Here is a 25918-nt window from a genome sequence, read left to right as displayed (position 1 = left end):
GATACAATAAAACCAGACACAAACCCTTGTATCAAGGATGGGTGAGGCCAGCTCCAGAGAGGCTACCTAACAGGGAAAGACTCTAGGAGGGACACATAGATGGCCCATTGAAGGAGAAGTGGAAGAGATCTACATGAGCGGACTGGGACGGGGGGTGGCGGAGGGCGAGGAGTGGAGCATGAGAACATAGGGAAATGGGAGGGTCAAGCTGGAACAGGGACAGAGTGGGAGGGCAGGGAGGAAGATACCATGATAGATGAGGACATCCTGGGGATAGGAAGAGGCAGGGTGCTGGGGAGGCTCTCAGGAATCCACAAGGATGACCCCACCATGGTCTACTGGCAGTGGTCTAGAGGGTGCCTGGACTGGTCTACTCTGGTGACCAGTCCAGTGAATACCCTAACTGTCATCACAGAGCCTTTGTCCAGTGACTGATGGAGGCAGATGCAGAGATCCATGGCCAGGTGCCAGGCTAAGTTCTAGGAATCCAATTGATGAGAGAGAGGAGGGATTCTGCAGGCAGGGGATATTGAGATCATGATGGGAAGACATGCAGAGATGACCGGCCACACTAGTGGAAGCCCATGAACTGTAGACTAGTGACTATGGAGCCCCCATGGGACTGGACTTGGCCCTCTAGATATGGAAGATGGTTGTTTGGCTCGAACTGTTTTGGGGGCACCCAGGCAGGGGGATCGGGATCTGTCCCTGGTACATGGGGGCAGGCTTTGGGGAGCCTGGTGACTGTGGTGTGATGCCGTGCACAACCTTGGTGCAGTGGGGAGGGGCTTGGACCTGCCTAGGCTCAATGTGCCGGGCTCTGCTGACACTCTATGGAAGACCTTGATTTGGGGGATGTGGGGATGTGGGGTAGCTAAGGAGGGAGGGCTGCAGGGTGGGAGGAGGGAGGAAGGGCATCTGTGGGTGGTATGTAGATTGAGTAGAAAATTTCTTAATAAAGAAATGAAAATAAAAAGGGTGGGTGAGGCAGCCCAGTAAGAGGAAAAGGGTCCCAAGAGCAGGCAAAAGAGTCAGAGATACCCAGTACTTTAATTTTGTATGAACTGGAAATGAACTGACTGACATTATTCTTTATCTCATGGAAATACCTTTTGACATTCCAACACTGAGTATATGTTCCAGTTATTGGATTGTTTTTGTGTACTTCATCTCATATGAAAGAACTTTGAATTTACTCATCAACATTAAAAAATATTAATGGCTTTAAATTTTGTCAAATGTGTTTCTATTGATTAAAATGATTTTTTTTCTCATTTTGTGAGTGTTTTGATGAATTACACTGAGTGACTTTGAAATGTGAAAGTAGCCTGAATTTTCTAAGCCCATTTGGCTGTTTTCTGTATACATGGATAGATTAAATCTACTAATATTGCTTAGGCTTTATGTAACTTTTTATGAAAGAAATCAGTTTTTAATTTTTCTCTCTTCTAATGCCCTTGTCAAGTCTTAGATTCATAAAATGTGACAGTGGTTTTCATAAGAAGAGTATGAACATGACTGTATATAGACAATAATGAGTTGTTTAACAGAAACAAAAGAGAGACAAAAAATGGTTCCTTGTAAATCCAGTTCAGTGACTAAGGTGATTAAGACAAGGCAGTATGAGATATGCAATCTTAACACAAGAACACAAGAAATAGGAAAAAGAGTGCTGTGACTATACCTCAACATCATAATTTCTAGTAATAGATTTCAAAGACACCAGAGTGTATGAAATCCCAAGGAAGAACTCAAAAGAATGTTTGTTTTGATGTTTTTTAAGACAGTGTCTCACTATTGAGCCTTGGCTGGCCCAGAGCAAGCTATGCAGACCAGGCTGGCCTGGAACTCAGAGCAGTCTGCCTGCCTCTGCCTTACTGAGTACTGGGATTATAGGTGTGCACCAACATACCCATTTTTTTAAAAAATACTCAGCAAGATCCAAAGGAATCCAGGTAGTTGAATGAAATTGAGAAGACAAAGAAGATACGCATGAGAACTCGGTAAAGAGAGCAAACTTCAGGGTTCTGTCGTTGTTTGACAGTACTATGGATGGATGCTAAGGCCTCCTGTATTCTGGGCAAGGACTCTACAGTTGAGCTACATCCCCAGCACAGGAGATAAAAATTTAGAAATGAGGAGCTCAGGAAGACAGGTTTTAAAAAGTTCATTTGGGAGCTTCAAGGTTAGTTTATACTAAAGAAGAAAAAGAATATCAGGGCCCAAAGAAAGGGTTTTTTTTTTTTAAGGATATCGCTTTCATAGAGACCTAAAGAAAAAACAGTGAGGAGAACATTGAAGACCTTCGGGATGCCACTGAAAATGTCTTCATCATTAGCTTATCCAAAGGGAAGCCGTGAACTGTGAGGTGAAGGCCTGTTAAATGAAGTCATAGAAGAAAACTTCCCCAGTATCGGGAAAGGGCTGGGCATCCAGGTACAAGAGGTCTATAGAAGTGCAAATAGACAGGGTAAGAAGGAATCCTCACCCTGTTACCCTAGAGTAAAACTGTTGAAAGCGTGAGACAAAGACACATTTTAAAATCTTCAAGAGAAAGCCACTGTCATGTTTAAGGCCAGTCCTCCTAGACTAAGAACAAATGTTTCTAGCAGGTACCCCTCAAGGCCAGGAATGATGGGTCTCAAATCCTGAAAGAAATTTAGCACCAGCTCAGGTTTCTATTTCCAGCAAGGCTACCCTTCAAAATTAAAGAAGTAATGACTTTCCAAGGGAAGAAAAAAACTAAGGGAATTTATGATCAGCCTTCCAGCCATACAAAAGATGCTTGAGGGAGTCCTATGCTGGCAAGTAGAAGAAATGAAAGTAACATTATGATAACATATGAATGTATAAATTTCACTAGAGGAGAAAAACAATCCAACATCATCAATATAGTAAACCATCACAGAGAAGATGATAGGAGCAAAATAAACAAAAACTGTTCAGAACAACTAGTTGAGAATCAAAATGACATATGTAAGGGCATACTTTCTGAATGATATAACTAAGTTGAGATGGTTTCGCTCGACAATTAAAAAGTACAAGTTGGCTAAATGAATCCCAAAAGGAAAGGGCCAATAATATGCTCCCTACAAGAAAGCCACATCATCAGAAGAGATGCACATTCGGGTTGAAGGGTGACAGTGATATTTCGATCCAATAGAATTTGAAATGAGCAAATGCAGGTGCACTGGTATCTGATAAAACAGATATTAAAATAAAAAATAAGATGAGACAGAGAAAGTAACTGCATGATATCAAGGGATAAATTCATCAAAAAATATAACATTTATAGATGTCTTTGTACCTAATGTTGGAGCTACCAATTGTACAGGACACCATTAGACATAAAGGAAAAATGGGCTCCAGTCCAGCAATGGGGGGATTTTGATGCTGCACTCCTCACTATTGGACCGACCACCCAAACAAAAACATCAATAGACATGATGTTTACACTATCATTTATAGATTGAAGGACTTCAGTTGTCTGTAGAACATTCCATCCAAAGGCTGCAGAATACACATTCTTTTAATTAGCACATGGAATTTTCTCTAGAAAGGAGAGTATACTATGACAAAAAACAATTCTTAATGAACTAAAAAAAATAGAAATTATATCCACAATCTTTTTTTTAATCACAGTGGGATGAAACAGCAAGATTTAGACAGTTTATAAATATGTGGAAACTGAACTTTTAAGCAAGCAGTGAATCTTTTTCAAATTGGAAGGGAAAATTTTAAATATTCTTAAAAAATGAAAATGGAAGAAGAGAATCTCTAAACATTTGGGATAACAGCAAAAGAAATGCTAAAGATGTTTTAGCAATGAATGCCCACATAAAAATGCAGGAAGCTTTCAAATATATAACCTAATATAAACAAGAACATATCATAACCAAAATCAACAGGATGAAATAAATAACAAAGATCAGAGCAAAATTAATGAAATCAAGTCTAAAATCACAACACAAAGGAACAGTGAAAGAGATGGATGGCTCTTTGGACGAAGAGACGGAAGAAACCGACATGACAGGAACTTGAAGAAATTTGAAGAGACTGTTTTAGAAAAATGTGGATAAATATAATGGAAAATCTAGAAGTGGACCTACTACCAAAATTGAGCTAAGGAGACAGAAAAACAAACCTGAAGATATTAATAACAAGTGCATTATGAGGGATTCTGGAGAAACCGAATGGACACAGTGTATATGTTACAAAAAGTATCCACTAGGCTGGCTCACTTTAAAATAGTGGCCTCCTGCCTGCCACAGTGGCTGGGACCTGGGAGCTGCTCAGTCTTCAAAGCTAGATTCCACCAATAAAACTAAATAACACAACAAATAGGAACAATGCTGATTAAAACATAAATAATACCGATGTATAACTTTGTGTTATTACTCTAGATAATTTGGATGTAACAAATGATTTTCTATATGACATAATTAGAATACCAAGTAGCAGACAATGCAGAAAATTAGGAGGAATGGTGGAAACAGGAAAACTGTCAGTGTTTGATCCCTTTGCATTTGAAACCTGAAGTCCTCAGACCCTAACTTCACTGTCTTTTCAGTGTGAGGTTTTTCAGATCTCTAAGGAACAAACATTTGTGAAATTTGTTCCAGGGTGTGGAAAATATGACAGCTTCTCATTTGCATTTGAAGGCCGTCTCAATCCTGATTCCTAAATGTGAGCACATGTACATGCATGTGTGCACATCACATATGTACACATACGTACTCAGTCACAAGACAGTGCCCAGTAGGAAGAGCGATACTAACATTTTCACTAAAATGCTATAAGATGAATTCCAGAGATATATTAGAAGATAGAATATTGTAGCATGGCTTCTTATGAACATGAATATGAATGTTCATATTCCAATATTTGTGATTTTTTAATACTGCCCATCAATGCATCTATAATAATTATCAGTAAAACTGTGTTATGAGTAAGCCAAAAGATGTACTGAAAGGATTGGATCTAGTAACTTGTGTGAAAAGCAGGAGAGCCATTGAGAGTTACATGTGTGGGTCACTTTAGTAGACAATGAAGTCAGTGACCAATGTTGCAGTGGAACTCCCTGCATTTGCCGTGGGACCTTGAATCCACTTTACCCACCCACATGTACTCAAAGAATTGGCCATGAATTTAGTACTTGTTTGGCCATCCCTACACTATCGACCCATCTCTTTGCCTCGGTTGTACCCTTGTGGCTGACCTGTACTGAGCAGTCTTAATGCATCATCTGACTGCTTGCAAACGCATCCTTTCCATTTTACCCTTTAGTCCATTTGCTCTCTCAGCCCAGACAAATGTTTCACATCTTCGCTTCTGTACTGCTAACCCATGTGTCCTCACTTAGAGGACGAATTGAGCCCTAAAAGAAATCAAAAGAGAGTTTCCGAAGCTGCTCCCACTGCTGACTGTAACCGTGTGTGTCTTTTTGTCTTCTCGGAGGCTTTATTTGCCTTCCCTGTCCATGACCCTAACAAAGGCCGCCTCTGCAGCTGTATTGCAGATCCCGTCCTGTTTCAAGGACACTGCAGCAGGACTATACATCTTTTCTAGTGTTTTGGTTTTGTCTCGTCTCTGGTGTATGTTTTCAGTGTATAAATATTTTCAAAGCAATAAAACTCAATCTTCCTGTTGATGTCACATTCGTCTCTTTTAGCTGCCCCCTTGTGCCCCCTCTTGCTTTTTACTGGGTTCACTCCACTCAGGCACAGCTTTACTGCTTCACTTGAAGTCATCATGATGTCCCTGTTCTCAATTCTGAGTCTCCATCCTATTGAACTCTGAGTGGCACTTCGCTAGGCTGGCGATTCCCTCTACCCTGGCTTCACTGCTCACATTCTGGCTGTTTCCTTTCCTGAGCAGAACTCGTCCTGCCAATTGGGCGATGTTTTTGCAATGAATGTCCGCATAAAAATGTAGAAAGCTCTCAAATATATAACTTAATAAAGACAATACCATATCATGACCAAAATTAGTGGAAGGAAATAAATAACAAAGATTAGAGCAAAATTGATGAAGTCAAGTCTAAAATCACAACACAAAGGAACAGTGAAAGAGATGGATGGCTCTTTGGAGAAAGAGATTGAAGAAACTGACATGACAGGAACTTGAAGAAATTTGAAGAGATTGTTTTAGAAAAATATGGATAAACATAATGGAAAATCTAGAAGTGGACCTACCAGAAGTGAGTTAATGAGATGATGTCATTGCACTTGAGACATACATATCCAGTGAGCTCCTCATCTTCCCTTGGATCTTTGAATTACGTAGCTGTGCAAGTCAGAACCTGGGATCATCACTTTGGGCAAACTTACTCAAATCTTTCCCATTTCTGAAGGGCAGCCATTTGCTTTTCAGTGCGCAGACTAAAAACCATGCCAGTTTTCCTTATTCACCTTTGTTTCTCTTGCATATTAATCCTGAAAAAAAAACCTCTCTATTGTTCTCCCTTTCTAATGTCTACAGAGTTCGTCCATTCTTCTTACCTTTCCTGGCATAAGAAAGCCCTAGAATGAAGCCCCAGCTCTCACCATCTCTGCGATGTACCAACAATGCAGCTACTTGCTCCCAAGAACTCAAGGCTGTGTACAGTCATTGTATTAGGCTGTTCCCTGCGTGGCCTGTCTCCGTGCCATCCTCTACCTTTCTGCCTGACCTCTTACACTGGATTATTTATTGTTCCTTGAGCTCATGAAGCTTCCTACTCTCCCAGGGTCACTGCTCTCCAGGATTTCACCAGATGTCACTTTCTTTGCATGACTTCACCTGGGTTTCCTGTGTCACTTCTACATATTTTTCCTTCCCTGTCTCACTTTTTTTTGATTTTGAAGAAAAAAAAAGCACCATGCAACCTATTTATTTCATAAAATGTCCTTATTTATTTTAATATACCTTGATATGTCTCTTTTCATGCCCTTAGTTTGCTTCTGTATTTTCAGTGACTACAGCTGATCTCTAAAAAAATAGCAAATAAAAATTGTTGGATGAATTAATGAGGGAGTGAATATAATGAATCCCTTGAAATGAGTATGACATTTGAACTAGCAATTTAATTTTTGATAATTTATTCCAAGATGATAATTGTATAAGTGCATAGAGAAACATGTATTGAAGCACTTTTATAGAGAATAAAAATTGGAAACATTAATAAGAAATTAGAGTTTAAATTGTAGTATGGCTAGGTCTGGAGAGATGTCTCAGTGGGCTCAGTGATTAAGTGCACTTGACTGCTCTTGCAGAGGTCCTGAGTTCAATTCCCAGCCACCACATGGTAGCTTACAACTATCTGCAGTAGGATCAGATTCCTTCTTCTGGTGTATACACAAAATATATGAATAAATAAATCTTTTAAAAAATTATGGTATGGCTATATTATGAAATACCATGCACCCCTTAAAAAGGATACCACTCTATTTTCATTGACATGGAAGGGTAATTTATGATCAAATGGAAAGACAATAAATAACACATATAAAAATCTAAGTGTTGGTATTTTCCTCCTAAGGAGTCCATTAATAATCCTTTTTTATTTGTTTTGTTTTGGGACAAGATTGCTCTATGTAGCCCTGGCTGCCTAGGAACTCACTATGTGGGTCAGACTGGCCTTGAACTCACAGATATCTTCTGCCTGTCTCTACATCAATAGTTTTCAACCTGTGGGTGGTCACATCTTTGTAGTCAAATGACCCTTTCTCAGGGGTCACCTAAAACTATTGGAAAACACAAATATTTACATTATGATTCATAACAGCAGTAAAATTATAGTTATAAAGTAGAAATGAAAATTTTATGGTTGGAGTCATCACAACATGAGGAACTGTATCAAAGGGTCACAGCATTAGGAAGGTTGAGAACCACTGCTCTACATAGTACTGGGATTAAAGGTGTGTACTGTAGCATGAATCTTAAAAGTTCTTATTAATAAAATAACTGAGGCCAGTTATTGGGGTGAATACTGGAAGATCAGAGAGACAGAACAAGCCACAGCTAACCTCACCTGGCCAACTTCTCAGCTGGTCTTGTTTCCTCAGACTGAAAGCTTCTGTGTCCTCATCCCAATGGCTCTCAGCTGAACTGCTGCTAGAAGCCTGAAGCTTAATCAGCTAAAAGCTTAACCAGGCCAAATTCTTCTAGTTTCTGGTCCTCACGCCTTATATACCTTTTTGCTTTCTACCACCACTCCCTGGGATTAAAGGCTCGCTTTCTGGGACTAAAGGCTCTTGTTACCACGCCTGGCCGTTTCCAATGTGGCCTTGAACTCACAGAGATCCAGAGGGATTTCTGCCTCTGGAATGCTAGGATTAAAGGTGTGAGTGCCACCATTTTCTAGCCTTTGTATCTAGTGGCTGTTCTGTCTCTGACCCCAGATAATTTTATTAGGGTGCACAATATTTTGGGGAACACAATACCACCTCAGTGTAACACCAAGCCCAGCCAACAAGACCATTATTAGTATACTGACTAGTTTTCTGTCAACTTGATGTCAATTGAGAAAATGCCTCCATAAGGTTGAGCTGTAGGCAAGCCTGTAGGACATTTTCTTACTTGGTGATTGATATGGGAGGACATAGCCCATCATGGGTAGGGCCACTCCTGGGCTGGTCATCCTGGATTGTATAAGAAAGAAAGCAGGTGGAGCAGCCTAGTAAGAACACCCCTCCGTGGCCTCTGCATCAGCTCCTGTCTCCAGATTCTTGCCCTGTTTGAGTTCCTGTCCTGACTTCCATCAGTGATGAGCAGTGATGTGGAAGTGTAAGCCAAATAAACCCTTTCCTCCCTAAGCTGCTTTAGTCATGGTGTTTATTACAACAATAAGACAAGTAGTCCTGTTCTTCCTCCTGCTTTGTATACTTTATGAAGTTAATTCTAACATTATTGTAGCTCAAAAGATTGTGGAGGTATGTGTGTATGTGTATGCATGTTTATTTGTGTGCACATGTGTATGTGTGTGCATGTGTGTGTGTGCATGCTCATGTAAGTATGCACATCAAGTGCTTTGCAACTAGTCATTTACCTTTTCTCCTGCCTTTTCTTCCTATAAGGCATAAATATTTAGCTTGGAGTCACAGATGCACTTCATCAAATTTGTGACCCCCTTGTATACTTCACAAGCCATATTTTACACACCTGTGTCCATGTGTTTTCAGAGCACCAGTGTAGTTGGTTTCCCAGTATCTTTCCCATTCTTACAACAGTGAGCTCACTCTATGTCCATCCTTCAGAACAGGCTCGCCCTGCTGAACTTCCCTGAAGCTATTGTCTCCATGTCGTCTGGTTTCTTCTGCCTTGCTCTTAGTCACAGCTTAGTAGAGGCACACAAGAGGGCTTACTCTCATCTCAAGCAGTTGCTCCCTCTGCTTCCCAACTTTTGTTATTGACATGTGTCAATTAAACATACCATAGGCTCCATAAAGACATTTTAATATAAGAAATCATGTACTTGGAACATATTAGCTCCATACCAACCGACCTCCTTTCTGGCCTACCCTCTCCTGATAGTTCCCGTGGCTCCCCCAGCCCACCTCTACTTTCTCTTCGTATGTTTGATGTATCAAACAGCTGCTACCCTTTTCTATAGCAGCTGGAATCCTACATGTGTGTGGTCATCCCTGCAAATTTTTTGGGGGAATATTTTTTGGACATACTCCTGCTTGGACCCACGGAAGGCCTTGCCACCCTCTGAGCCTGAGGTGGTAGGGTCCTTGACATGGTTGTGCCCATGTCAACAGCACACAGTCACTCAGGACCTCACTCCTCTTCAGAGCTTCCTCCACTCCCTCCAGTCCTAGAATTATTCTGTCTTGTTGGCCCCATAAATAGTAATACATCCCCTTTATTTAGTGTGTAGCTGTCTTATATGATGGAGGGGTTGATACTAAAGCCAGGATGTTGGATGCCGGGGCTTCATTTGTGAATTAATTGCAATTGCTACTGATCTTTTCTCTTGGTGATGTAGCTATGACACCTGGATATCTTACTCATGAAACTTTTTCCAGCAAGACCTCCAGTGTCCTGTCCTCATTGACTGTGGCATGACAAACCTTCTCTTTCATTATGTATTTGTTGCTGAGGTTCTCTAAGCTTCAGCGTTGCTTGTCTTGTTCAAGGCCACATTCTCAGTACAGCCCATGAAGATATTTTCAAAAGTAATTAAACTAACAGCTTATTATTGTGTAAAAACCTCTTTTCTTTGTGCTTTCATGTGAGAAAGGTATTTTTATTAACAATGAAGTTCCTCAGAAGCCGTCAGTTGTAAGTCTCTGGATGCATTCACGCCATCTGGATGGCTGTTTTGATGGAATATCATAGATGAAACTGCAGTATCATTATTTGGGTAGATTCTTATTAAAGTACTTTATGTCCCAGAGATTCACATTTACTCAAGATACAATCCAGTGTGAAATTTTCATGGTGTTTCCATAGAAAGCATCACCACCCCATAGGAACTGTAAATCATCACACCGATGTGTGCAAAGTGTTTATTCCTTGTTCAGAACCACACAATATGCATATTGGATCATATTTAATTTAATTCTGTTAACAATTGTGTGAGATTTCCACTCACATTGTCCCCACTTGATAGGGAAGGAGCGTGAAGTTTAAGAGAATTTTAACTTTTCCATTGCCACACTTAGTACAGTGGAGACAAAATTAACATTACGTGGTCTCTTAAATTTCTGAATTATTCTGCCTTGCTGATGACTGAGTACCATAAAAAACAAACAGACTAACATGACTAGGGTCAATGTGGTTTTTATAAGGGATGCCAGTCAATGTGCACAATCCTTCCTCTTTTCAGATCTCTGGCATCTGAGAGAATGGCTGGACGCAGCTGGGTACATAGCTTCCCACATGGGATGACCAATGCCGCCACACTCACAATGCTTGTGCCTCTGTCAGACCACTGCATTCCTTTTTAGATTTTATACTTTACCGACTTTGCTACAGCTCCCTTCCTACCACTGTGGTCCCCTTTTCTGTGAGTGGATTATTCCCCTGTTTTGTTCCTAGCTTTGGTCTCCTGAAATCTGCATGAAAGAGTCTTCTCTGAGGAAGAGCACACCAATTAGTTATCTGGTACCAAATGGTCAGCCCTGAAAACATACATATGAGTAGCATTATACAGACTGAGCAGGTTATAATTTTGGTATATATATATATATATATATATATATATATATATATATATGTGTGTGTGTGTGTGTGTGTGTGTACGCGCGCGCGCACACACGCAACAATTACTAAAACAAAGAGGCCATGGATTTGAGAGAAAGCAAGGAGGTGGTTTATTGGAGAGTTTGGAGGGAGGGAAAGGAAGAGAGAAATGATGTAATTATATGATCTCAAAAATAAAATTTAAAATGTTTTAAAATGTGTTTAGTTTGCTTGTTATTTCCAGAGCTGGCTTAAGGTAGCCTTTATAAACGTATTGACCGGTGAAGCATTAACACCGCTGACTGTTTCCTACTTTGTGTGTATATGATGTTGCATCTTCATCGTATACATGAGAAAGTGGAAGCAGGGAGAGGTCAGGCCATCTGTCAGGTCATAGGCAGCAGTGAGGGACAAGGGTCGAGCTGTGAGTTCAAGGCCTGTGTGTATAACCACTTGCTGCCGCCCCTGTGACTAAGAGTTTGTCGTCTGGGGTGGATGCTGTCTTCTTTACCATCAGTGAGCTGTCACTGTTTTCAAATGTAGGACTTCAATGTAAGTAGCATTTCTACTACTGTGTAGAGGAGGGTGCCTGATTGCAGCAGTGAGGCTCTTGTCTCAATATGTTGAGAATTACCAGGTATATAGAAGTGTGTGGTGTGTTTGCAGATGTTAATTATTTTTAAAAAGCAAATGCTTTTCTATCCTTAAAGAACTAACTGGTTGAATTGATAAAGTAATGAGCATTTGTTGTTACATGATGAGGTAAAGTGTACACATAAAATTACCATCTTAAAAATGTTTAGCCATGAGGTGTGGTTCTTTTTCAAAAGATAACAGATACTGCTGAGGATATGTAGAAAAGGGAACCCATACACCCTTAGTGAGAGTGAAAAATAATTTATCTGCCATGGAAAACCATATGATATTCCTGAAAACATCCCACCGTATTATTGAGTACATATCCAAAGAGGAGGGACTTGGTGTGTGAAGGCTGTTTTCACTTCCATGGCTTCTGCAGCAGTATTTATATTTGCAAGATATGGAATCAGCTTAACTGAATGGTAAGAAAAAGTAGTCATAAAATAATGAAATTTAGTCATTTGATGTATCTGGAATATACTGCAGTACATGCAATAAACCCAGGTATAAAAAGACAACTGATATATATTCTCTCTCAAAAGTGGAAGCTAAAACTGTTGACCCCTTAGAAGTATAAAGCAGAATAAGTGTTACCAGAGAATGAAAGTGTACGAGAGAAGGGAGAGTGGAGAGAAGTTGGTTGATAGCTGGAAAATTAGAGTTAAATAAGAATAACTTTTAGTACTCTAAAATACAGTAAATGATTGTTAATACTTTACTGTATGTTTAAAAACCACTAGAAGAAATGATTGTGAATGTTATCCCCATAAAAAATGATAAATGTTTTATGTGGTGAGTATGCTAATTGTTCAAATTACCTTTTTAACATTCATTAAAATAAACATTATATCACAAATTTATAAATTTATTACAATATCAATTAAAACTAAATTGTAAAAGTAACCATCAGTTTGTGGCTTTTGGATAACCAATTTAATGTTTTCTCCTCTTCTTCTTTCTTCTTACTGGTTTTTAAATTTTTATTTATTCTTTGAAAATTTCATGCATGTACACAGTGCTTTGTGATCATATCCACTCCTCTCTCACTCTCAGTCGCCCTACAAGACTCTCCATCACATCTCTCTCCTAACTTCCTCCTTTTCTTTTCATTTCTTTCTTTTTTTTTGGTTTTTCGAGACAGAGTTTCTCTGTGTAGCTTTGCGCCTTTCCTGGAACTCCCTCTGTAGACCAGGCTGGCCTCGAACTCACAGAGATCTGCCTGCCTCTGCCTCCCGAGTGCTGAGATTAAAGGTGTGCTCCACCACCGCCCGGCTCATTTATTTCTTTTTAATTCATCCACTGAGTCCAATGAGTGCCGCCATATGTGCCTGGGTGTGGGGTCATTCACTGGAGTGTCGGAAACCTACAATGACCACAGTCCTAAAGATAACTGACTCCCTCTTTCACAGCAGCCATCAATTCACAATAGTTCTCAGGTAGGTGTGAAGCCTCTGGAGCACCCCTTCCATGCTAGAATTTTTTAAAATTAAAATATAATTTTAATCACTTTTCCCCCTTACCTTTCCCCCCTCTAGCTAGCTTTTCTTTTAGCCCTTCACTCCCTCTCAAATTGACATCTCCTTTTCTTTGTTTATTATTGCTATATTTGTATATATGTATAAATATATAATACAGCCTTCTGCGTCTATTTTTTGTTGCTTGTGTGTATGTGATTTCGGGATGGACTAATCACTCTGTGTTGGATAACCAGTTAGGGGGCTCATCTTTGGAAGAGGTCGTTTCTCCGTCTCTCAGCAGTCATTAGCTGCCTATAGTTCTTTGTCTAGGCTGGCAAACCATGAGATGTCATCCTTCTAAATTCTGGTATTTTTACTGGCTTGGTCTTGCACAGATCTTGTGTAAGGCAGTAACAGCTCCTGTGAGTCCATGTGTGTCACGGTCAGAAGACAGAATTTCACAGCAGTCCTGCTCGTTCTTCAGTTCTCGTGTTCTTTCTATCACTCCTCTGTGATTCTCCCCGAGCCTTGGGGTGGTGGTGGCGGTGGTGTGGTGTGGTTGTCTTCCTACAGCTGAGCACACTCACAGTCGCTATCTTCAGCACCTTGCACAGTCCACATCACTACATTAATCACTACCTACTGTCACTTAGAGGCTTCTCCGACCAAGGCTGAGAGCAACACGACTCTGTGGATGCAAACATAAATATTTAGAAGGCATGATCATTTAGTAAAACAACATCATTTCCCCCCCTATGGCGTATGAATTTCATAGCCATGACTTTTGACCATGTTAATAGCATAAGGCATGAATTACCTCTGTGGTACAAGCCTCAAATCCAATCAAGAGAACAGTTGGTCACTCCCATCGACAGTCCTGTCGCTAGTACACAGTAGGCACACTTGCCTGACAGATGAGTACAGCAGCAGTCAGAGTCTAGCACTGGATGATAACATTGATGTCTTTTCTTACTCACAAACCTGCATGGAACCTTCTTGTACTATGAAATCTAGACAGTAGGGAGATTTTCCCCATCAGTTCAGCATCGATTTCTCTATGTCCTGAAACAAAATAGTGTGTGGTGACTTCAGCAATAGGGTCTTGCTGTCTAGTTATGGTGGGTAACCAAAAGCAATGGCATGGCTGGTGTTGTTTCGGGTGTCTCTAGGGCCTCCCTGACCAATAACTTGTGGGAAGGTAACCTGTACTTCCCACTGAGATTTTCAGTCAACAACCCATGTCTTCTGGGAGCGGCATTGCTCACAAATGTGGGGTTACTTCTGTTTATACATACCTATATACATGCATGCATATACACATGTTAGATTATATATCTAATATATAATGTGTATATATTAAATTACAAACTAATGGGTTTTCATAGAGCTTCTCACTGTGGCCTTAGTTTTAGTCAACATACTTCTTCTCTCCTCCCCCCAGCCCCCCTTCTTCCCCCTTCTTTCTCCTCCTTCCTTCTCCTTCCCCCTCCTTCCCGCTCCTTCCCCCCAGCCCCAGCCCTTTCCCACTTAAACCTTTAGCTCACAGTGTTCTCCCCCGTCCTTTCATATCACATATGCTCTACTATCTCCTGCTGTTCGTTGTGCTTCTTACTTGGAATGTCTGGTTGTATTTGTAGGGAGAATAGAACCTGTGTGCCTACTCCAGCTTTCTGGAGACAGCAGCTAACGTAGTCATTGTTGGACTTTACCTTTGATGTGTCCCCTGTGGCTCTTCTCTGTGAAGGTACCTGGAACTGGAAAGCAGTGGCCATCGGAATGAGATCAGACTGCATTACCGCTCCGGCACTCACCGTCCTCACACGGAAGTGTTTCCTTATATTTTGGCTGATGCCAAGTGGCACAAGCTCTCCTTAGCCATCAGTGCCTCCCATTTAATTTTACACGTCGACTGCAATAAGTAAGCGAATCATTCTCATTTCAAGAATTGGAAGACTCTAAGAGATCCCTGTGTGCTCATGGCCTTTCTCTGATATTCTGTCTTTCAGAATCTATGAACGAGTGGTGGAAATGCCCTCCACAGACTTTCCTGTGGGCACCACATTTTGGTTGGGACAGAGAAATAACGCACATGGATATTTTAAGGTATCTTTTGGCTCAAATCTGAGCATGAATTAGAAATGGAAATAAATTCTAATGAGTTTGCAAAAGTACGTTTCACTTTTTATAGCATGAAACAACAATTCTGTTTGTGTTTTTTTGTATGTGTTTCTGTTTGTTTTCTATTTCTGTTCCTTAGAGCATTTTTAATGATTTATTATTTTTATTTATGTCTGCATGGGAGAATCAGATCACTTGTAGTTACAGATGGTTGTGAGCTGCCATATGGGTGCTGGGAACTGAGTCCAGGTCCTCTGAAAGAACAGTGCTCTTAACACTGAACCATCTTTCCAGCCCCATCCTAGAACATTCTTAAACTGGTAAAAATCACTACCCATTTGCATTTGATCTTTATATATTGCACAGATGACAATCAGGTCGTAACTAGTGATCATTATGACATTCTTGAAATTAAGAATTCAAAATAGTAAAAATAGAAAATTTGTTTTGTTTTTTTGTTTTTTTTTCGAGACAGAGTTTCTCTGTGTAGCTTTGCGCCTTTCCTGGATCTCGCTCTGTAGACCAGGCTGGTCTCGAACTCACAAAGATCCACCTGCCTCTGCCTCCCAAGTGCTGGGATTAAAGGCGTGCGCCACCACCGCCCGGCGTAAAAATAGAAAATTTTAACATAGAAATAAACATTCTGCCACTGAAATGTCACCCGTGATGATGCTTTTACAGAGACATTAGTAACCCAGGGTTAGAAACGTTACTCACAGTTTCCTTGTGCACCAATCCCTTAAAACAGAAAGCAGTCAAAATTTATCTCTAGTGAGAACTTAGAAGCATTCTGTATTTCCTCACTGGAGAGGATCAAATGGTATCCCAACTGAATGCCTGGAAGTCTTGAGGATAAATAAATAAAGGCCAGGGAAATGGTTGCCTGCTGCCTGTTGTGTGAGCATTTCCCCAGGGCTGTGACCATTATTAAATTAGAGAATGAGGGGTTGGGGATTTAGCTCAGTGGTAGAGTGCTTGCCTAGCAAGCGCAAGGCCCTGGGTTCGATCCTCAGCTCTGAAAAAAAAAAAGAGAATGAGAAGGATGTCCAACCGGTGGACTTAGTGAGCAGGGAGGCACCAGTCAGTTCAAGATTCTAAGCCCAGTACATAATGTTCCAACACTTACTTGACATTACCCATTCTCTGGAAACCAGATGGTTTGACTAAACTATTCCATTTAATCCCTCACTTTGAAAATGATGACAAGGGTCTTTTCTCCTTATAAATGTGCATCAACCTATCCTGAAAGGTGAAGTAACCTGCCCAAAGCCAGATGTTAGTGGGTGACAGATGTGGGGAATTGATTCCACTCCTTTAAAACCCTAAGAATCAATGCCCCTTTCCCATGCAAGGGATGACAGATGCATGCTGAGAGTTCCAAATCTCTCTCTATTTAATTATGGCCATCTTGGAGCTCAGCTGTGGCCTCACAGTCCCCACACATCAATTATTTGTATAGCTATGTGACTTGCTGTCTCTATTGTGGTCCAAGAACAGTGCGCATTAGAGGTGTGCAGTACATGCTGTACACACCAGTCTGAATTTTCACGTTGTTTCTGCCCAGCCATAGCATCACCCAAACTACTTCCCTAATCCAAAATCAAGAACAGATCTAGTAACCGCCACACTGTATACTAAAATGTTGTCACTCACGTTGACACACACTGCTAATCGCAGTAAATACATAGAAGAAACACAGATCACAATTTGGGTCGTAAATCTTTATAAGGATGTTATACTCTTCATAACATACTGGTGTAGTCCTCATGACTAGACTTTCTGCTTTGCATTTTTCAGGAGGGTAAAGTTAAATACAATAAAAGTACATGAAGCTGATGAGAGATGGGGTGGTGGGGAAGAGGGAAGGCTGGGATATGTTAGATGAGGTTGTTTCTGTTACCACTGGCCGTGCTTTGAGCCCATCAAGCTGTGTAGTGGCTGAGGATGCCTGTGAATGCAAAATGTCCTGTGTACAGTGGGCCATTTGCAGCTGGCATTTAAATAGCTGCATGCTGAACTTTCTGTGTCCCTAAGTGCTCTAAAATAAGCCTTGTTTTACCTGCTTACTAAATCCACCATCCTTTCTGATTTGCGAGATCAGCTTTAAAAAAAAATAAAATCTCAGTGAAAAAATGAGAAATGTTCAAGTGGGCATAGCTTTCTTGACTCGGTTCATCCACCCTTTTCCTTCTGATCATTGTCAACGCGAAACTTTTCTCAGGTCTGTGGGGACAAAGCCCAAAGTCATTCTTAGGTTGATTGTTAAAGGTCACTTGGAAGCACTGCTTCTGTGGTGAGCTAAAAATGAGTTCTCAAAACACTAAGACTGTGGCCACATCCTGGAATCTTGACATTTAATCTTTAAAAACATTACCAAGGAGAAGCTAACTAGCTAATTCTCTGTTTTGCCTGATGAATTTCCTTCCCTGGCATGGGCTGGTTAGGAATATGCCCAGGAAGGTTCTAGATCAAGGGGTTTGGGTAGATCTGTTCTTTAATATTTTTCCTCACGAACTTGACTATTGAGCATAATTTAGGTAAATGAAAATAATGCTTTTTTTCATTTTTTTCATACATAGGGAATAATGCAAGATGTGCAAATACTTGTCATGCCCCAGGGGTTCATTGCTCAGTGCCCGGATCTTAATCGAAGTAAGTCTGTTAGTCCTGCACTGTATGTTGGATGAAAGTGTGCCTCTTGCTTCATTTTGTCCAGAATGCCAGTTTGGGATTGGAGTTCACACATACTGGCTGTCAGCGCAGACTTAATCAGATTGAACCCCTTATGAGTACAGCTTGATCAATGTGCCCTTTGTAATTGCAGCCTGTCCAACATGCAACGACTTCCATGGACTTGTACAGAAAATCATGGAGCTGCAGGATATTTTATCCAAGACATCAGCCAAGGTAAAAATGACTCAGAAATACACTGAGAATGCTCCACAATCATGTGACTTTCAATAGCTCCTTTTATCACTATAGATTTTCATCTTTGAGACATTCTTCATACAATTTACTGGGACTGAATTGGAAGTTTTGCTCAAGGAAAAAGATTATAATGTTTATTAAGGTTTATAAATATTTAAATCCTAGCCATCTGTATAACAAATGGCTCAGTAAATCAGGAATGGAACAGAATACCTGTTTTATACTCTGCTTTACTGCTGCAAGATCTATCATTGCCTAGTTTTTATTTATTTCTTCGTATTACATAATAATACTGTTATTTATAATTATTTTCTATTATTTATTTTTCTATTATAATTATTTTTATTATATATTTATTATTATTATTATTATTATTATTATTATTATTATTATTCATTATAAGCAAGAATGTGGAAAGACAATGTAAAGAGTATGGACACCATATTTGGGCCAAGGAAATGGTTCCAGAACAGTTTTTAGCTGTTATGCTGTAATTGTAGTTTCCTTCACTAAAGTCTGAAGCCCATCCCAAAGTGACTGACAAGTTTACCAAATTGCAAAGTTTGCATAGTACTGAAGGATTTTCTGAAGTCTGTGTGTGTATGCAGTTTGTTATTTATATGGTGTAAATTCCAATTTTTTTTACTTGAGTAAACATATCATTGGAATTAAATGCTTTTTAAAAATGAAAAGTTCTTCCTTGCATTGTGCATGGTGTTATTCTTAATTAGCCTCAATTTTTTTGTTTTAAAGGTAAACTTTTCATACATAAAGTATTGGGAAATGCTTCTTTAAGAATTTACAGGCTTGATATACATATAATAATTTGTGATGGCTTAATATACTTACAATAATCAATGGTGGGCACAGCCCATTGTTATTGCTGTTCATTTAACACAATTAGATGCCTGCTAGAGTGCTCTGCATTTCCAAGTGGCTGTAATGGTGAGCCCTGTCTTTGTGCCATAGTTGTCTAGGGCTGAACAGCGAATGAACAGGCTGGATCAGTGCTATTGTGAGCGGACATGCACCATGAAGGGAACCACCTACCGAGAGTTTGAGTCCTGGACAGATGGCTGTAAGAAATGCACATGCCTGGTATGCCTTCTATTCATATTCTCTGGGGACTCAGATGACCCCACTGTTTAAATATTTATTAAGACAATGTAATCATGAAAATTTCAAGACCTGTTTTCTCTAAATGCAACACTAAAATGCCAGCAAACCTGGTCACTTCTGAAGAACTGTGTGTTACATTATTAAAGACACTCTCTGGCTGTAACAGTGGTTTGATTATGGTTTGAGGATGCTATGAAGCTTATCTGGCATACAAGAAGTTAGCAATTCAAATTAGGTTAGCCAGGCTCTTTCCAAGGGAGTCTTTCCTGTAACCCTTAACATTTCTGGGGAATTCTCCTTTGTGTTTTTATTAATGAAGAAACTGAATTATATAGGGTATTGAATACTGTGTCTAGACTGAATAATAGATTTTAAATAGTCTTTAATAGTTGGCTAATATAGAATACATACTACACAGTTTAAATGAATGTGACTGTTTAATTCTCAGTAATAAATTATTTTTAGTGCATTATTATTTTAAAAGTATATTCATGTTTCAAAGAAAGCTTCAGAACAAGTTTGGTTTTAAACTTTCAAATTCCACATGAACTCATCTGTTAAAAAGCTAAATTTCTGTAAAGGAGTCAGATCTATTTGAGTCAACTTTTTAAATGTTTCTTTAGACTCTTCCAGTTGATTCAATGGCAGACTATCATAGATGTAAAAAGAAGGTCCAAAGTGAACTGTATGGGAATGTATTTTCCCCCTCTCTCTGTGTGCCTGTGAAAGAGAGAGAGAGAGAGAGAGAGAGAGAGAGAGAGAGAGAGAGAGAGAGAGAGAGAGAGAGAGAGAGAGAGAGAGAATATGCCATCGTGTGGATGTGTGTGTACCTCTGCATATGCACATGTGTGTGTATCTGTACATGTGTACAAGCACACTTGGGAGCATCTTTGTGTGTGTGAACATACATGTGTGCATCTGGTTGGGAGTTTGTCCACGTGTAGCAGGTGTATATGTGTGCACATATGTGCGTCTCTGTGTAATGTGGTTTTTATTCAAGATTGCAATGTAATAAAATTATAACACCGTACAATTATAGTGAAGCCTTCCCAAATGAGGATGAGAAACCTAAGTCACATTGCAGGGTGTGAGTTGGTGAGGTGTGCACACTGACTAGGAAATTCGGAGCAGCTAGATGGGTGGTTAGTGTGTGAGGCGTCCGGGGATAGTGATGTGGTTCAGGCTAGCCCCCAGCTTGCTAGTTCCCTGTGGGCGTGTGTCCGTCTCCGCTTCCCTATAGAAGGTGCAGATTTGCTTAGTAAAGATCAGTTGCTGGGCAAAACCGGAAGCCAGTCTCAACTGTTAAAATGCAGCCGGCAGTGCCGTGGGTGACCACGACATGGGCATTGCTGAAGAGGACCGTGACATTTTATGTGAACAGATTGGACTCGAGGAAATGCATTTCAAAGCCTGTGAGGAGGATCCAGTTCCTCCGTGGAATTTCTTTAAATCCTGTTTGCTTTTCAGAACGGGACCATCCAGTGTGAGACTCTGGTCTGCCCTGTTCCTGACTGCCCTCTTAAATCGGCTCCCGCGTACGTCGACGGCAAATGCTGCAAGGAATGCAAACGTGAGCATGACTTTGCTGATCAATACTCTGTTTGGAAAAATACAGCTCCGTATTGAAAATATCGTATTGATCTGTTTAAGCTGGACAAGTTAAATGACTTCTAGAAATGATATATGTTCTATGTTGGTGATCATTTTTACCTGCTTCTACTCTAGAAGAAGGTTTTAATTTTCCTTGGAAGACTCTTGTATATATTGATAGAAGTAAGAGAGATGCAGAAGACACTCTCTGGGGAGGGGCATCCCACCATTTACACTGCTTAATACAGATTCTTACCAAGTAGATAAAGAAGTGTGTATGCTCACTTTTTCTCGTATTAAGGGAGTCTGTGACTTGAGTTACTTTGGTCAGCAGGTGAAGTATGGCTCTGTTACCCAGGAGAGTAAACTTACATATAGTATTCCTGTTACCCAGGAACCCACTTACATATAGTATCACCCAGTGTGTGTGTATGTGGGGTGGTGGGGTTGACTTTAATAAAAAAAAAAACAAAACCCAACAGAACAGCAACAACAAAAACGCTTGCCCTGCTGTGTGAGGAGCGATTGCTGCCCTTTATCACACTGTGTATGAACTTTGTCTCTGATGTCTGGAAACACTTTCAGAGTCACTTGTATCTGTAGATGTGCTCAAGACCATCCACTCAGTCACAGAAATCCATCGACGTGACTGAAAAGAGCACTTTTGTTGTTGTTGTTGGCGGTGGTGGTGGTGGTCCGAAGGAGTCACATACATGAACACTGACTTGTTAACTAATGTGTGGCACATTAGCTGTGTAAGCACAAGACTGTGAGATTCACAAGGACAGAGTAAGGGTAGGAGACAGAGAGACAGAGGGAATGTAGGGGGCGTGGTGTGAGGGAAGGCACAGCAACTGTTTTAGCTCAGGACTTGTGGGTACAGATCTTCCTTGCCATTGTGCAGCCGACTCAAGTCTACGCACACCATGTGCATAAACATCAGCATGGAGACATCAGCAAGGAGCCTCGTGTAACAGCACTGTTTTAATTTTTCTGTGAGCTCATTTCACACGTGCACACTTGACTAGCTAAGAAGGTTCAGAGGAGCCAGCAAGGTTTGGGTACAACATTTTAGCATCTTAATAAAAACAATACATGCATAACATTCAAAATAGAAAATAAAACAGGGAAGTATGTTTTGTTCTCCCTTACCCTCTTAGGGTTTAGTTCTTGTGTGCTTTGCCAAGTGGTTTTTCTCATGCCCGCTCACATGTGACTGTGCAGGCTTTCTCTATGCTGAGAATGGTGTCATTCTTTTCCTTGACCCTCTTTATTAATGATGGATGCCGAAGACATTCCCATGCCAATTAGACATTGCTGCATATTATTACACTGTAAAGTTTGAATCCTATGGTGCTTCCCCCCCTTATGAGCAGCAATATAGTGTCATTCATACAGAAACTTGATGCACTTTTTATGGCTTTGAGTATAGTGCACATTGTTAAAGGTGAAGTTGCTGGATCAAAGCCTATAGTACTTGCTATTTTATGTGGCCAGCTCTTTCCAATTCACTCTACAAAAATATGGACCTGCTTGTTTTCTTCCTTTAGTGAGGGAGAACTACTGGGAGGCAGTGCTGGGGAGGCCTGAGGACAACACTTTTCTGTTCAACTGGGTCTTTGAAAGGGCACGGGTTGGGCTGCTGCGCCCCATGCCGCCTGGTAACTTCCCAAGATAATGCAGGTTCATGGGACATCGTTTAATAAAAGGGAACCTACGAAGCCCCAGCCTGTGTGCGTTATCTGGTAGAGTTGTTGTTGTAATGAACCGCAGTTCCTCATATTCAGTAAGTTCTGTTGATGGTGTGTGAATATCCTGAATTCATGCTTTTTGAAATGGAAGTGGTTTTGCAGAAGACAGAGCACAGGACGCTGCCCTTTGATTGAGGGCACTGTGCTGCACCTGCTTAATCATGCTTTATTTTAAAATAACAGAGAGCACTGAGCGCCCAGCTCTTCAGTCTGAATTGCAATTTCTCTTCATTATTAAAATCCTTGAATACATGTATTTTGTGGGTTTTATTATTTTTCATGCCCCATTACATCTTCTCAAAAGAGTTTCTCTGTCCATGTAATGACATTGCTTAAATGGGCTGAAACTCTTCAGAAGAAAGCTTTATGTGAATGTCTATAATAATAATTAAATCAAACTGTCTAGTGTGGTACTAAAGGAAAAATGGGATTTTTTTTTTTTTAGGTGATCAGAAAGCTAGTCTTCTCAGTAGTGTGATACTTTGAAACAAGTGAGAGGATTTCCCATTTGTCCCAAACCAAAGAGCAATAATCTAGACATCATTCATACCAGATGCAATTTAAGATGGAAGAAAACACTTAAGCAGAAAATGTAGTTTCTTATCTGCAGTGTTGTTAGGTAATTGTTTTAAAAATGAGCGTATTTTATTCTCAATAGAGATTGTACAAAATGCCATTCTGAAGTCAGAATAGGGAAAGATAAGACATATGCAATTTTAAGCATCTTGGATAATCATGTGCAAAGTAGTAAGTTAGAATTGCATAATAAAGGTGAATGGACGTCGGAGTGCCCCCTGGTGACCGAACCCAGAGCACCTCCACCGCTGTTAGCAAGTGTCGGACAACCAGGTGCACAGGACTTTCCATGGATGTCTGATACGCATATGAGGCTGGTTTTTTTGTGCATGTTTACAGGCTGTAACATAGTCTAAGGGTGGGGTAGGAAGGAATTCTCTTTTTCCATTTAGACCTTGTTCCATTGGAGTAAAGTCTAAGAGCATCTTCCTTTATGCAAAAACTGGCTCCAAGTTTAAAAAACAGTTTCACAGTAAAATATAGGCAAAGAAATTTCTTTTAAAAATTGACAAATGGCAGCTGCAGCCCCATCCAAAGCCCTGTTGAGTCCCCACCCACACAGTGTATGCATTGTATATGGCTTCGCTTCTAATTGACAGTACCGTCCCCATTGCTGGCCTGGTGTTTTTATTAGAAACCAGGATATAGGGTCTCTGGACAAAGGCACAGAGCAATGACAGGGTTTTAAGATCCGAGACCCAGACTTTGGGATGTGGGATTGTTTTATAGTTCCGATATATCCTATAGATTAAATAACTTCCGTACTTCATGCTAGCCCTCGTTTATAAATATTCTTTTAGTTTGGAAACTGGAGTCTTTCAGATACTGCAATGAACTCAGTAACACAGGAAAGATCATTTTAAGCCCACGGATGATGACAGATAATATACACTTAAACTACTTAAAACGGTTTTTCTTTCTTTTTATTTATTCTATATGTCTTTTGCATCATGTGTCTTGATTCCATTTATTTCCTTGTCCCTTTGCATCTGCCCTTTGTCCCTGAACCTGCCCTGCCCCCCCCCAAATAAAACAAAATTTAAGAGAAGAAAACAAAAAAGAAAGAAAGGGGAAAAATTAAAAATCTTGTCATGGAAGCTGCAGTGTGACACAGTGAGTCATTCAGTAAACTCCTTTGTCCACATATATTTGCTTGTAAGCATTCATTGCAAGGAGTCATTGGACTGCTTCAAGGCCTCTGGTTTCTACTACCCTGTTGATGCTGGGCCCTTGCTAGGGTTCCTCCAGGATATCCTGTTGTTTCCCTGTGTTGTGGAGATGATGAAGCTTTGGGTCTGCGGTTCAAGTCTCTTCACATGCTCTAGCAGCTCATAGATGGGGTGGATGTTGGAGCTGGCCAAGTCATAACCCTGGTTCTGGGCCTGGGCAGCTGTAGGATTGGTGCGCCAGATAGTTCTCCCTTGTTCTCACCACCAGGGGGAGCTCTCCAGCATTGCCTCTGCTAATCCACCTCTTGCAGCAACCGTAGGCAGGTGACATCGATGGTTCATAGCACTAGCAATTTTGCAGAGATCTTACTTTTTTTGTCAGGTAAGTTGTAAGGTCTATATACAGGGGCCACCACTGACCTCACTGCTTCTCAAATTTTAATCAGAATCTGAACCAGTTTGGGATCTCATTAATAAAATAAAATGCTGATTCCATGTGGTATGGGACCTGGGAGTGTCCATGGCCAACAACTCTCAGGTGATCTCGACATTGCTGTCATTAGCAAACAGTTAGCTAATGGGTGTTCTGTATTCTACACGTAGTTAGCATATCTCATGTGCTAAAGCAATGCCCTGGTTTTTCTAGTTGTCTGTTATCTCACTGTTTATCCCCCACTTTAAGTCTCAAGTGTGTATTAAGGACTCTGAATGTATGTTTTAGGGTTTATGTTTTAAGCTGACATATGAAAAATGGTTCTGAGGATGAGAACTTATTCTTAATCATCCACTGCTGCTCATAATGGCGCCCAGTTGTTGGAGATCAGAATGGAGACTCACTTGCTCACCCAAGCGAAGCAGCAGCAGCAGCAGCACTTGATCATTTATTTATTTGTTTTCATATAGTTGCCGCTCTGATGCATGAAATCTTTCATTAGTGAAATACAAAGTCAGTGTAAACGGAGAGCTGTGGTTCTCTGGAGATGCAAAGGGTCATGTGATAGTCTATCTTCCACCCTCACAATTCATGTAGGAGTTTAATCTCCGATGTAAACTAGTAAGAGGATAGGACTTGGTCTGACTAGAACATTTAACATGTGGGGCTTTGGGGAAGTGTGAGGGCCATATACATTCATCAAGGTAAACCTCCAGGATTGAACACCGATGGCTTTGTAAGATGTAGGGCCAGGAGCTGCACTCATGTGGTTCCCGACTCTTGTCATGTGATGCCTTATAGTACTTCAGGACTTCTCCACAAAGAGGGCTTATCTGTGCAGCTCTTGATCTTGGGTCTGTGAACGGTGAGCTACAAAAGAATCTCTTTTCTTTGCAATGTGCCCGGTCTGTGTCACTGTGCTATTAGCCACATAACTGGAAAGGCAGGGGGAGGGCTGCTAAAGAAGTA

General features: G+C 40.5%; 1 protein-coding gene across 2 annotated transcripts in view; it reads left to right on the top strand.

The window, feature by feature from the left end:
* Window positions 1-25918, top strand: part of Nell2 (neural EGFL like 2) — a 297833-nt gene that overhangs the window by 74825 nt on the left and 197090 nt on the right. For both annotated transcript variants that reach the window (XM_052748759.1, XM_052748760.1), the window contains exons 5-10: window positions 15010-15183; window positions 15272-15368; window positions 17963-18035; window positions 18208-18290; window positions 19281-19409; window positions 20898-21000. In XM_052748759.1, the coding sequence (XP_052604719.1) occupies window positions 15010-15183; window positions 15272-15368; window positions 17963-18035; window positions 18208-18290; window positions 19281-19409; window positions 20898-21000 (659 nt within the window). The remainder of the gene's footprint in view (window positions 1-15009; window positions 15184-15271; window positions 15369-17962; window positions 18036-18207; window positions 18291-19280; window positions 19410-20897; window positions 21001-25918) is intronic.

The sequence above is a fragment of the Peromyscus californicus genome, unplaced genomic scaffold, assembly GCF_007827085.1.
Source record: "Peromyscus californicus insignis strain IS unplaced genomic scaffold, ASM782708v3 Scaffold_20__1_contigs__length_68692818, whole genome shotgun sequence".
Lineage (NCBI taxonomy): Eukaryota > Metazoa > Chordata > Mammalia > Rodentia > Cricetidae > Peromyscus > Peromyscus californicus.
Note: the sequence above shows the minus strand (reverse complement) of the source record. Positions and strands in the feature narration are given on the sequence as shown.